Consider the following 15,138-nt stretch of genomic DNA (forward strand, 5'->3'; position numbering starts at 1 on the left):
AAAATCCAGCCTTTCTTCTCTTCCTCAAATGTTGTAGTCCACATTCAAGGTCCTCACATTATCCTACATGGACGGGTGTAACACAGTACTTGTTAGTCTTCCAGAGTCCAAGAAAAAAACTTTCCTCAGTCAGTATCTCAAATATTGTTTAACAAATAGACTTTGAGAACAACTCCACTACAATGGAAGAACTGCATTGGGTCCCTCTCCCTGATAGAATCAATTTCACAGCCTGTTGTGTGATCTACAAGACACTCCACCCAAGTAATCCTGGCTATCCTGCCTCTAACTCTGCGTTTCCTGTTTCGTATGCACTAACAGGAACACATTCATGACCCAACAGGAAATCCCAAAGCCTTAGAGAGAACACCTACATCAACATATCTCTGTACATAGTCTTAGACTCTGGAACAAGCTCCTTTTGATTCTCAAACATACTCGCTTGGTGGTGCAATCCAGGGAAGGTATCAGCACAGACTGTATGCCTGTATCCTCTACACCTCACCACACTGTGAGGCTGTTTCTGATCTAGTCTGCATTTGTACACATTTATTATCCAGATTTCTATATTTATTTATAACAAATATTAATGATCTTATCTTCATTTTTTTCTCTTTATAGAGAAGCGGAAACTGCATCCACAGAGATACAAAGGTAAATGCATATTGAACAGTGTATGCAGACATTTACAGTTGTTAGTGTTATAGCATATATTTGAATTAATGGTTGTATATTTTTTTACTTATATATCTTCGTATACGTTTGATCATATTACTGCAGTACTAAACTGTGCTATGCGCTTACCTTGTGTCGCTAGCCACATGCCCTTAGCATGTAGCCATGATTCTGAGTAAACCGTGGTGTAAGTGCTTCCACTAGATGTCAAATAGCTGCTTTGTATCTCCACCAGATTGCTTAAGACCAGTTAGGAACTAGGGCCCAGATTTACTAACAGTTGGTGCAACTCACAACAGCAAGACAACTTGCTGAGCTGCAACAAATGGAGGGATCAGGAATGTTGCATATTTATTCAAATATGGCGCCTTCCTGCTCTCTTTCTCTGCACCCTGGGTCACTAATCGCTGCCGAGTACCAACGCAGGCACCCTTGTGCCACCGTGCCTGCGTAACGGGCAGGATTGTTTTTGTGCAGGATAGAACACCTACCTGCACAAAAACACTCCTCTTCGCTCTGCAGATCATGATTGGGTTGCTACACCCAGAATTCAGAAAAAGAGATGGAGAGGAAGAGCTTTCTCAGTTGCGTCAGCTAGTCTTACTTGTTTGAAAGTGCATACTCCTTTCAAGAAGTCTTTAAATACCTGGCTTTTCTCCCAGTAAGGAGGTTAACTTCATCTGTGCAATCAGGAACCAGCTTATGGCCAAGCTGTATAGCTGGACTAATTTTTTAGCACCTTGATGCATTAAGACATTTGTGCTCCCATACAAATCCATATCATATCATATCATATCATATAATTTCACATCATATCATATCATGTCAAGTTGTCATGTCATGTCATATCATATCGTATATCATATCATATCAATTTTGCAATTACAGAGTAGGGTTACAATGCCAATAAATTTCTTCAGCAATTCTTCTATGGAAGATTACTGTAATCTTCATCAAACTTTCCAAAAATGTGCTCTTTTTTCCTCAGCTCATTCCTGGAAAGTTTCAGGGTGATATGTCAAGTGGGAGGCAAAGAAAGAGGGAGTCCCAAACTATATTATCCAATGCAATTTCCATAGGTATTTTAGGAATGGGCACCAGCCTAAACTGCTAAACAGAATTACACCAAATTTGGCAAAGAAGCTAGATCTTGGTCCAGAAAGCGTGCTTTTTGTGATTTGGTATAAATCCATTCAATAGTTTTTGAGAAAATAATGTCAAAATATATTTGCATATGCGGAGGGAGAAGATTGTGAGAGTCCCTCAGTCGTGTATAATAAAAATAGAGCCATCTAATTGATCGAGATGGCTTTTCCCCATTGGCCATCTTACTCTCTCGGAGTCCTGTGGGAGATTCCATTCTGATCGGCATGCCACAAAATGAATTGAAAAGTTGAGAAAGAGAAGAAAGTGAAGAGAAATGTCATTTCAGTACACAGGGCTTATTCCTTTGTCTTAAGAATTAAAAACAAATAGGTGTAAGGGGTAAGAGTAATGGTACCTTGACACTCCGGATCATGTTGAGGGCTACCAGGTGGGCCCAAATGTAATAAACATAAAGGATTAAGAAATATTTTTTTTAAAAGGAAGCTGGGCGCGTGAAGAGCCACGGTCCATTGCGGTGCTCAACGCTGCCCCGTGTGAATCCACAACTGATTTGCAGATCCAGACCCCAATCAACAAAATAATACACCAACTCACAGACCTACTCAGACACTCACTGAAACACCCACAAAACCATTACCATACTCACTGATAGACCTACAGAGCCACTCACATACCCATTCACACACTCATTCATACACTCACATACCTACTCACATACCTACTCACACACCCACTACCACACCCACCCACACCCACTCATAGTCCCACCCCACTCTCACACCCATTCACACACTCACACACCCACTCACACACTCATTCATACATACACACCTACTCACAGACCCATAAAACACTACCACACTCACTCACAGACCAACACAGCCAGTCACACACACACTCATACATTCATTCACACACTCACATACTATACACTTTCTGATACATCCACTCAGAGACCCAGAGAACCACTCCCACTCCCACTCACAGATGTACACAGGCACATACATACCCACTCACAGACCCATACAGCCACTTGCACACCCACTCACACACTCATACAACCACTTACACACCAATACCGCAAAATCAATTCCGCAGAGGCGTTGAAGATACTCCCACAATATGAGCGGCTGACCCCTTTTTTGGCCATGAATCTGCGATGGATGTGCAGATCCGAGTGAGAAATTGAAAAAAAAGGATTTGAATACAAAAAAAACAGGGTTTGGGAAAAGGGTTGGCTTTGAAAAAAGCAGTTGTTTTTTCTGTGCATATGATAATTACACATAGAACAGGATGCAGTCTTTTAAGTTGTTGAGGAACACCCTGTTGCCTCCGTCTGTGAAATGGACTCTGGGGGTCATTACAACCCTGGCGGTATAAGACCGCCAGGGCTGTTATGACGGAAGCACCGCCAACAGGCTGGCGGTGCTTCCCAGGTCATTATGACCGCGGCAGAAGCGCCGCGGTCACACCGCCGGGGCCGGTGGTTTCCCGCCACAATGGCCCAGCGGTAGTAATCTGCCAGGGCAGCGCTGCCCAGGGGATTACGAGTCCCCCTACCGCCAGCCTTTCCCTGGCGGTTTGAACCGCCAGGAAAAGGCTGGTGGTACGGGCAGTCGCGGGGCCCCTGCCAGGGCCCCGTGCTGCTTTTACAGTGAAAAGCGCGACAGGTGCAACTGCACCCGTCGCACGGCCGCAACACCGCCAGCTCCATTTGGAGCCGCCTCCTGTGTTTCGGCCGTGATCCCCGCTGGGCCGGCGGGCAGAAACTAGGTTTCCGCCCGCCGGCCCAGCGCGGATCTCTAAATGGCCGCAGCGGGGGTGCGGCCGCCTGGCGGTCCGATCTTGGCAGGCGACTTCAGCCGCCCGCCAAGGTCGTAATGAGGGCCTCTGTCTCTTCAATATATTCCATCCATATCGAAGCGTAAGTTGTTATGCTGTACAAAGCCCATGTTGTGGTCTCGGAGAAATGCAGAAACAGCTTCATTGACATGTTTCCTGGATTTCTCTAACTGTGGAAAAATTTGGTTGGCCACTACCACCCCTGTCTTTGGCAAATATTGGAGAACACCAAGGCAATATGTGGGAAAAGTGACATTAATTTACAAAAGGTATCCTTCATTAGGATTTCCAGTCCAATCCCAGTATTTGTGCCTAGGATATTGCCACCACAGTGCACAATCATGAGGTCTGGATGTTGGCAAGCAGCATTGCTTTCAACCAAAGGCAGCGATTGATGTCACTTTAATCCTCTCTGACCAACCCAAGTAAAGTCACCAATAGGTCAACCTAGGACCCTGTCAGTGCCACTCTTTCTAGCAATCTCCCTGGCTCGAAAAAACAAAACTATGGCCCACAATCCAGACTCTGACCATTTTGGATACAGGCAAGAGTAGCACACTGGAAACGGCTGCAGCAGAATGAGGCAGTTTTGAAGAAGAAAAGAAGTTAAAACTGAGGGCAGCAAGTGAAATATAAAATAACATATTTGATTGTTGGTGGAAATGTGCAGGGAACTAAAATTAGGAAGTGACTTTAGGAAAAAAAAGTAACTTACTCTGTGATTGGCGTTTGAAAAATAAAAAAAGCTATGTTGTTAGGGATATGCTTGGTATTGCACAGTCAACCACACCTGCTACAGTTAATGTGAAGCTAGAATGCTTTTGAGAGAAACTCTTGTTAACTTTTGACCTAATGCTAGGCAGGGACTATTGGAAGCATGGTTACTATGGAAACTGAGCTAAAAGAGTGTGGGGGAAGGCACAAAAGAGGCTGCAGTGCAAAACTGAAAGCAGAGTGATGTACAAAAATTACTCAGTAAAGAGTGTATGTCTTGTGCTTGACAATATTTTACAAAATAACAATATAAAGTAAAAAGCATTGACAGCAGACTGTTGAATGCTTTTAAGGGTTTCCGTGTAAATCCACACTTCCGCCGCAAATTCACACAGGGGCTGCGCTGAGCACAGCGGTAGAGTCACGGATCCGTAAAAAGCTACTGAATTGGGCTTCTTTACAGGAAACATGGAAAGGGTTAAAAAATAGTGGTCATTTAGATATGGTATAGCAAAAATAAAAGTTGGAAGGAAGTCTGTGATTTGCTAAGTAAAGCAATATGACTGAGAGCCCATTGGGAATGGTAGCTATTATTTGTACTTTTCTACTGAGAGTGGAGGCGGATTTGCATATTTCTGATTTCCGATTTGCAGTGGAAAAGAGATAGTAACAGACACTAAAAGAAACGTTGGACAGCAGCAAAGAGATTTCATGGGTATGTGAATTAGGTTGTACTATAAAAATGTATTTAAAAAATATATGAGTGTTTATAAGCTAAAAGAAAATGTGTAGCTTCTAGACACTACAGTAAAAAGCAAAATAGAAGGGAGGTTAGATGAGAATATTAAATAAAAAAATAGCAGCAAAGGAGGAAAAGGAATTACTATTCTGAAAATATACTTATTTTATTAAGGAATTATGAATGAATGTGTTTGAAATTAGATGTGGGGGCTTGCTTATGGTATATCATTTATTAGTATGTAATTTGTATCTACTCACACAGTCAGGCAGGTACTTACATACCCAGTTACACTCCTACAAAAGCAGTTATGTACCTACCAGTCATATAGACAAATAGTCACTGAAACACTCAGTCACACACCCATAAAACCATTCACACACTCATTTACTCACCTATACATTCACTTACTTAGTCATTCACACACCCATGCACATCTACTCTCACACCTATACAGCCTATACCTATACAGCCATTCATGCACCCACCACTCAGACAGTCAGTAACACATGCACTTATACACCCATACACCGGTTATACATCCAGTCACCCGGCGAAACAGGCACTCACATACCTATTTACAAAACCATACAGCCACTCATACACTCAGACAGCAACAGATCCACTTATACATCCACTCACACACCCATACATCACTTATATATCCACCACTAACAGAGACGTCTTCCTCATACAGTTACACACCCAAAAGCCACTAACACAGCTAGTTACCAATCCATACTGCCACTCACATAATCACTCACACAATAACTAACACACCCAGTCACAGACCCACACAGCTACTTACACATCCAGTGACACAACCATAGAGGCACTGATACGCTTACCACATGTCCACTCAACCACTGACACACCCAGTCACCCTCCTGTACAGCCACTCACATACACATTTATATACATATACTTGAACACTTACATAGCCTTTTGTACACTGACATAACCACTTATGTAGCTACTCATTTGCTTATAGCATGTAATGTAATAGTATGCAATATAAAGGTAAATGTATTCTATATTTGCATTTCAGATATATACTTGTGTTTAAAGATAAATTGAATATGGAAGTGTGAGGTGAAAAAAAAATAAACATTACGCTTGTTGACAGTATCTATAAACCGGGGAACAGATTGCATTTTTAGTGCAGCTGGCATATGGCGTCTGCTATAAAGAGTGACCATGTCTTCCAGTTTTGGTCGAACGACGGGGGTGGTAACCATCTGGTTAAGAGGTAAGCGTTCCACAGATGGTCCAGCTGTTCATGATGATGCACACATTCTCTCTCTCATATCATGTTGTGATATGTACTTCTATGTATGGTTTTCAGGTGTTTCCAAATAGAGGATGTGCCATGTGAATACTTCTTCACCATACCTCTTGACAGTTTTTTGCTGCATATATTGCATTGGACAAATTTTAGATAGAACTTTCTTTTCTTCTGAAGGAATGGGGAAATATTTTAAAAAGTTAGATGAATTCTTTGAGGTGGTAAACCTTCTTCTTCTTTGTCCTGCTCTTATCCTTCTCTTCTATCTTCAGCAGAAGACATCCAAACTTTGAAACTCTTCTTTTGAAGGAAAGCCAGAAAAAAGATGGCGCTGTGGCTTTGAGTCTGTCTCCAGAGAGATGTGAAACCCAAATAACTGATTTAGGGTATAGTTTGCAATGTGGATGGGGGGTGGCGGTCCGACAGCTGCTTCCTTGGCAGTATAACTGCCAGATTATGAAGCTGGCAGTCAGACTGCCACAAGATCTAAGCAACCACCAAGATCACAGATCCCGCATTTACAGCGGTGCAGAAAGCCATGGCCAATCACCAAGGTGCTGATATCGGCACCGCCATGCTGATCACGTCTTGCCTTTCCACTGACCTTTTCATGGCAGGGATACCGCCAAGAAAAGGTTGATGGAAAAGGCATACAAGTGGCCACAGGGGGGGGGCCTGCACTGCCCATGTCATGGACAGTGCAGTGGCCCCCCTGTCAGCACAGTCGGAATGCGCACTGTCTGCAATGGCAAAAGTGCGCATTCCGACTGTGCTGGCAGCACCATCTGCACTTTTCAGCCCCACATGAACACCATAATACGGAAGTTGGGAAGCCTCCGGCTTGGTGGCATCCTCCCAACTTCCATATTGGTAGTCTGACTGTCGGAACGCCAAAATCCTAATCGGCCCCTTATTTTATCCAATGATAATTAAGTTTTTGGTCCATTCTTGGCATTGGGGCAGATTCGTGGTGGCATTGCAGTAGATCCCTGGATTCATAAAATGAAAACAAAAAAGAGAAAAACGTGCTGTATTGCATTTATATAAAGTTTACATAAATTACCCTACGTTGTTTTTTTAATTGTTACTTTTAAAATATATTACAAGAATAGGTGTGTTAATAAAATGTATTTATAAACTTGTGAAAATATATATTACTCAATTGAATGTATGGGTGTATTTGTACCACAATTTGTATTAAAAAAACCTTAGAAATTCACTGAAACACCAAAGGTTACAGGGACATTATAGTTGGGAAATAGAATTAACACCTTGTATGCCAGGGACATAATGGTTATGTCCTGGCACTGATACACGGGGGAAGCGCTAGCGGTCCCCCCATGAGTCACCTACCCTCACCGGGAATGGCAGTGGAAGACCTTCCGCTGCCACCCCGACACCCCTCCTCAGCGATCTGATGACGTCAGTGAGCTCACAGCGCGCCAACGTCATCAGATGCTGCCGGGGACGTGTGAGAAGCATTTGCTTCCAGCGCATCACAAGAAAGGACTCTTTAGAGGTGAGTCCTTCTCCTGGGGTGGTTGGTGGGGGGAAAACAGACACAGGGGGAAAGGAAATAGTTTTTCCTTTCCCCCTGTGGTTGTTTTGAATGGATTCCTGCTCCACAATCGCAGGCGAGGCCCACGATCATGGAGCAGGAATCCACCTACTAGACACCAGGGATTTTTTTTTTTATTTAGAGGAGCGACCCCATAGGCAAGGCTTGCTCCCCTGGGGGCCATACAAGATCCATGTTTCGCCCCCCCGGGCGTTAGATCGCGCGTTTTTTCAGCCAATCTGCGCCCACCTCCCGGGAGGTCGAAACCCACTAAACACCACAGATTGTTTATAATTTTATTTTTAGAACAGTGACCCCTTGGACAAGGAATAACGTACAGGTTGGAGGCGGACCTAAATAATGACGCTAAGTGAAATTTTTTAACGCCAGGTAGGCCCATTTCCAGGGTGAAATACCATGGAATGGACACAACGATGCCAACCCCAGCCTCCAGCAACACCACCAGCCACATCCTAGGGACACCACAGGAGGAGGGAGCCCATTCCAGGTAAGTTTTTTTTTTTTGGGTTGTGCCACTGGGGGCCCTTTACATGGGGCCCCCTGCCTGGCACTGGGTATTTGGGCATGCCTTAGAGACACTGGTCCTTTGGGGTGGGCATTGGGCCGGTGGGTATATGAAGCAGCTTCGGTGTCAAAAAATGACGCTGGATTGATTTTCAGCAATATTTTTGCTGCAAACCAGTCAAGTGTCATTTTTCCCCCGCTAACGCCATCTTCCCTAACACCATTCAGGACCGGCTAGCGGCATTTTCTTTGACGCTATCCAGTCCTTAGCACCATTGTGCATCATTTTATAAATATGGCACATGGATGGTGTTAGGGAATGGCGTTAGCTTGCGCTAAAAGTAATTACGCACAACTGCCTTAGTGCAGTTGTGCGTCATTTTTCATAAATATGGGCCCTTGTTTATTACTTATTTTACACAGTGCTGGTTGTTGGTGGCGCATTTGTCAAGTTACTTTTCGTAGAAAGGATCATGGCTAGCTGCAGAGTGACCCCTCAGCAGGTTGTTGGTGTGCTTTTTGAGTCGTCTTCTGACCATGATTATGAGACTGACTCTGCATCTGAGGCAGCGGAGGAAGTACAAGACTCTGGCAGTGAATTTTCTGTCAGAGAGGAATCATCTGATGATGAAGCCACTCACAGTGCGGATAAAGTCCCTAGTTTTAGAAAAGAGGTCATCGATGTGCCAATAGTACAGCAGCCTAGGGCTGAAAGGCTCCCTGAACTCTGGGTTGCCCCAAACATGGAGCAGCCGGAGTTGCCTGCCTTTACTAGTCTCCCGGGGTGTAGAGTGAATACGGAAAACTATTTTCCTAGTAATTTCTTTCAGTTGTATATGGACGATGTATTTTGGAAGAGATTGTTGAGCAGACTAATTTGTATGCTGAACAGTATTTGATGGACAACAGGGCCAGACTTAGGCCACACTCTGGAACAGTTGAAAAAGTTCTTGGGTTTAACTTTTTTGATGGGGTTGATAAGGAAGCCATCACTGTCTTCATAATGCTCTACTTGTCTCTTGATGGCAACGGCTATATTTCCTGCAACCATGAGTCGTAATCGGTATTTGCTTCTTCAGATGCTGCATTTTATTGATAATGCTTTAGCCTTGCCACAAGATCACGCTGATTCTGACCATCTTTTTAAGATTAGGCCTCTCCTTGATCATTTTGTAGTTTGGTTTTCAGAGGTCTATGTTCCAGGGAAAGAAATAGCTGTGGACGAGTCCTTGGTCTTGTTCAAGGGACGTTTGTTTCTTAGGCAGTGCATTCCTAGCAAGAGGGCACGTTATGGAATTAAGATGTATATTCTATCTGAAAGTAGTGCCGGATATGTTTATAATTTCCGGGTCTACACTGGTAGGGATTCCAGTATTGACCCCTCTGGTTGTCCGTCCACTTTTGGAGTTAGTGAGAAAATTGTGTGGGAACTTGGTAGACGACTGTTTAACAAAGGTCACCATTTGTAACTAGATAACTTCTACACTGGAGTGCAGTTGTTCAGGGAATTGTTCAAAGTGGACACTGTTGCATGTGTCTACATGCTGACTACCATCCATGATGAGCCTGTTTGGGGTCAGGTTGCTGAAGTGCACAAACCTGCGTGCATTTTAGACTACAATAAGCACACCGGTGGTGTAGATAGAGTAGATCAGAGGTTGGAACCTTACACTGCTGTTTGTAAGGCTTATTTTTGGTATAAAAAAATCGGCTATACATATCTTCCACTTAGCAACTTTTAATGCTTTTATTGTGTCCAAGAATTGTTCCCCTGAGTCAAAGAGGAAATTTGTTAAATTTCAGGAGTCAGTGATAGAAAGCCTTGTTGTGGTGGAACAGGCAAGAGTTCCTATAGAAGCAGTGGTGGAGGATGTGTCTAGATTGAAAGATCTCCACTTTCCTTATCACATTCCTCCGACACCCAAAAAAGACTTTCCTGCTAAGAAATGTAGAGTCCGTGCCCGAAGAGGTATCCGGAGGGAGACTCGCATGTACTACCCTGATTGTCCTTCTTGGCCTGGGCTGTGTGTGGGTGGCTGTTTCAGAAGTTATCACACCCAAAAGAATTATTGGGAACTACCGTGAGCGTAAACGTAAACTGCCTGTTTTATATTTTTTGTTCAGTTTCACGGTTGGCATTACTCTCATGTATTTAGTTAGAGCTTTTGTGTTTGCAGTTTTATACTTACTTAGTATAGTTAGTTAGTGTTTTCTTCTTTGTTAAAAAAAAAGTGATGGCGGTGTCCGTAGAGTGGTGTTTGGCTGGCGGTGTGCGTGGAGTGGCGCTTGGCTGATGGTGTGCGTGGAGCGGCGCTTGGCTGGCGGTGTGCGTGGAGTGGAGCTTGGCTGGTGGTGTGCGTGGAGTGGAGCTTGGCTGGTGGTGTGCGTGGAGTGGTGCTTGGCTGGCGGTGTAAATAGTGACTTGCTGTTGGCCACTACAACACACTGCTAGCCAAACGCCAGTCCACTGACTCCATCAGCTGGTGTGATTGCTGTGTCAGGCATGTGAATGTATGAAAGTGATGGGCCCTTGAATGGCGCTGTCTGGTGATGTGAGTGTTGTAATGTGCTGGGCCTGCGGCTGGCGGCATGAATGGTCGTGTGCATGTCACATATGAAAGGTATGTGAATGGACTGTAAAGTGGTTGGTGCATTGTCATGGCTTTACAGCTCACGAGCTGTGAGTCATTGGTTCAGTTTTTTTGGCCTTTCAGTTATTAACAGTGCATTTCATTTTTGTGAAACTCTTGTTAATAAAATGTGATCTATTGAACCATCACTCACCCTTATGCCAAATCCAACCAGTAAGTGTTGTAAAATAAAAAAATGAAAAAACCCGCTCCACTGTAATTAGGCGTTGAAGCACACCCGTGACATGCTAGGTGTCTCGGGTGGGACCCCAATGATGAAGCATGCCACCAACTACGTTGGTGGGTGAGGGGTCTTTTTAACATAACCTAACGGTGTTTCTTTTCACAATTTGAGTTTTTGAAACATCACAGAAGTAAGAGTCTTGGTAGTGTGCTTACTTCTTCTCAAGGAAAAAGTACCAACTCTAGATAAGTTCAAAAACTAGACACCCAGTGGAGTACAGGGAGGTGTGCCTCTTGTGGATCCCAACAAGTTTCTTAGCCACAATGCCCTGTAAACTTTAGAATGTGTCTAAAATCACACAATTTTCTTGCATTTCTGTACCATATTCTTCCACAAAAAAAAATAAACCAGAAACTTATACCACCCACTGTTCCCAGCGGTCTCCTGATAAAAATACTACCTCACTCGTGTGGGTAGGCCTCATGCCCACGACAGGGAAGGGCCCAAAACACAGCATGGACACAACAAAATTATCTATTACAAAACTACCTGTTTTTTCAAGGGGGCACCTGAGTTTTTTGTCCCAGGTGCAGCGGTCAGCTAGGGAAACCTACCAAACCCAGATATTTTTGAAAACTAGAAACCCGGTGGAGTCCAGGGCGGTGTGGCTTGAGTGGATCCCCCAACATTTTCTTACCCAGACTCCTCTGCAAACCTCTAAATTTGCTTAATAAGGCACATTTTCCTCACTTTTCTTTGTAGGATCACCATGCTGGCACAAATTTCCTAACACCCAACATTCCCCTCGGTCACCCAAGTAAAATGATACCTCACTTGTGTGTTCCCCCCTCAATCTCTACAGGTTTTTGGCCCTTTCCTGTTGCAGGCACCTAGACCAACCACACAAGCGAGGTATCCTTTTTATCGGTAGACCGAGGGGAACATTGAGTGGAAGAAATTTTTGCCAGTGAGGTGTTCCCACCCAGAAATGAGAGGAAAATGTGAGCTAAATTTGAGTGCCGGCTGAGCTACAGTCCAAAATCCAAAACTAGGCACTTTGCAAAACACCAGTCAGTTTTCAATGTAAAAATGTGATGTGTCCATGTTGCGTTTAGGGACATTTCCTGTTGGGGGCACTAGGCCTACCCACACATGTGAGGTTCCATTTTTATGAGGAGACTTGGGGGAATGCTGGGTAGAAGGAGGTTTGTGGCTCCCCTTCAGATTCCAGAATTTTCAATCACCGAAATGTGAGGAAAAAGGTTTTTTTTGCTAAATTTTTAGATTTGCTAAAGATTCTTGGTTACAGAACCTGGTAAGAGCCCCACAAGTCACCCCATCCTTCGTTCCCCTAGTTGTCTAGTTTTGAAAAATGTGTGTGTTGGGTAGGTTTCCCTAAGTGCCGGCTGAGCTACAGCCCAAAATCCACAACTAGACACTTTCCAAAAAACCCGTCCATTCTCAATGTAAAAATGTGATGTGTCCACGTTGTGTTTAGGGGCATTTCCTGTCACAAACACTAGGCCTACCCACACATGTCAGAAACCATTTTTATCAGGAGACTTGGGGGAATGCTGGGTGGAAGGAAGTTTGTGGTTCCCCTCAGATTCCAGAACTTTCCATCACCGAAATGTGAGGAAAAAACATTTTTATCGGGAGACTTGGGGGACTACAGAACAGAAGAACAAGTGTTATTGCCCATTGTCTTTCTCTACATTTTTTCCTTCCAAATGTAAGGTCTATTTGAGAAATGCCCTGTAATTCACATGCTAGTATGGTGCCCCCCTAATTCAGAGATGTGCAAATAACCACTGCTTCTCAACTCCTTATCTTGTGCCCATTTTGGAAACACAAAGGTGTGAGAAGCTGGCCTGGCTTGTAGTGGGTACCAATGGATACTTACACCTTATACCAGGTCCAGTTATCCCCTTATTAGTGTATGTAGTAGTGTTCTAGCAGCGTAGGCTGATAGAGGTAGCTATAGCAGAGCAGCTTAGGCTGAACTAGGAGACATATAAAGCTCCTACTATACCACTTATCACTTAGTACTATATCATAAGAAAAGACAATACTCAGTGTTACTAAAAATAAAGGTATTTTATTTTAGTGACAATATGCCAGAAAATATCTCAGAGGATATACTCCCTTAGGTGGTAAGTAACATACATAAAATATACACAGATAATGAAATCAGGTAAGTAAAACAGTCAGAAAACAGTGCAATTACTGTGAATCAAAAACAGTGCAATTACTGTGAATCACAATAGACTGCAATGGGCCTAGTGGCAACACAAACCATATACTAAGAAAGTGGAATGCAAAGCACCTGTGCACCCCTAGGCAAGAGTAGTGTGTAGAGAATCGCTGGGAGTGTGAGAAAACCCCATGGGTGTAAGGAGACCCCACCCCAGGACCCAGGAAAGTAGGAGTAAAGTACTACTATTTCCACCAAAACACACTAAAGTTGTGATAGAAGATATTGCAAAGACCACACAAGACTGCAAAGCACTGAAGACGGATTCCTGGACTTGTAGACCTGCAAAAGAAGGGGACCAAGTCCAAGAGTCGCTAAAGTGTCCAGAGGGGCAGGAGCCCACTAAACCCCGGATGAAGGTGCAAAATGGCTGCTCCGGTTAGCAGCGAATGCTGGTTCTGCACCAACCGAGTGAACTAGGAGGTTCTGCTTTTGGCAGAAGGTGCCCCACGTCGTGCTGGAAAATGCAGGGTGGTTACTTTGTAAAAGTACCACAAACAAGCCTTGCTACACGCAAGAGTCGCGGTTGGAGTAAAAGGGTGCTGCCTGGGCCCAGGAAGGACCAGGATGTCGCCACTCGGGATGAGGAGACAGAGGGGGGGCCTCAGCAAGGAAGAGAGCCCACTTAGAATAAGGGAGCACCTGCAGGAGCCTCTGAACATGGGTTCAAAGAAGCTGAACGTGGCGGTCATCTCAACACTGAAGAACAGAGTCCCACGTCGCTGGAGGTCAACTCAGAGAACTGGGCGTCGCAGGACGGAGTGCTGAGGACCTAGGCTCGGCTGTGCATGCAGGGATTCCTGGAAGGATGCACAGAAGCCCTTGTAGCTGCAGATCAAGGGACAAACAATGGCACTGACTGGTGAGGGGTGGCAAGGACTTACCTCCACAAAATTTCGTGCAGCTGGACCTCTGGACAGTCGGGGTCCCTTGGGTCCACCACTTGTGTTCTAGGGACGACGCTCATCGAAGACAGAGAAGTCCCAGAGTACCGGTGATGCTGTAGTTTGTTGCCTGCTGGAGCAGGGGGAAGATTCCGTCAACCCACGGGAGATTTCTTCATGTCTTCCAGCGCAGGGTGAAGGCAGACAGCCCTCAGAGCATGCACCACTGGAAACAGTCGAGAAAGCAGGTAGGATTAGGTGCTACAATGTCGCAGTAGTCTTCTTGCTAGTTTGTTGCAGTTTTGCAGGTGTCCTGGAGCAGTCCGCGGTTGATCCTTGGCAGAAGTCGACGAGAGAAGTGTAGAGGAGTCCTGGTGGATTCTTGCAAGTCTAAATCTGAGAAAACCCCCACAGGAGAGACACAAAATAGCCCTAAGAGGAGGATTAGCTTGCCTACCCAGGTGTGGACCTATCAGGAGGGGTCTCTGACGTCACCTGCTGGCACTGGCCACTCAGAGGTGTCCAGAGTGCCCCCACACCTCTGAAAACAAGATGGCAGAGGTCTGGGACACACTGGAGGAGCGCTGGGCACCACCCCTAGGGAGGTGCAGGTCAGGGGAGTGGTCACTCCCCTTTCCTTTGTCCAGTTTCGCGCCAGAGCAGAGCTGGGGGATCCCTGAACCGGTGTAGACTGGCTTATGCAGAGATGGGCACCATCTGTGCCCATCAAAGCATTTTCAG

At 44.8% G+C, this 15,138-nt stretch overlaps 1 protein-coding gene across 1 annotated transcript in view; it reads left to right on the forward strand.

Moving 5' to 3' along the window:
* Window positions 1-15,138, forward strand: part of LOC138278716 (CD5 antigen-like) — a 254,240-nt gene that overhangs the window by 220,663 nt on the left and 18,439 nt on the right. Inside the window, exon 6 of the mRNA XM_069219294.1 lies at window positions 622-654. Within this exon, the coding sequence (XP_069075395.1) occupies window positions 622-654 (33 nt within the window). The remainder of the gene's footprint in view (window positions 1-621; window positions 655-15,138) is intronic.

This window comes from Pleurodeles waltl, unplaced genomic scaffold, assembly GCF_031143425.1.
Source record: "Pleurodeles waltl isolate 20211129_DDA unplaced genomic scaffold, aPleWal1.hap1.20221129 scaffold_54, whole genome shotgun sequence".
In the NCBI taxonomy this organism is placed as follows: domain Eukaryota; kingdom Metazoa; phylum Chordata; class Amphibia; order Caudata; family Salamandridae; genus Pleurodeles; species Pleurodeles waltl.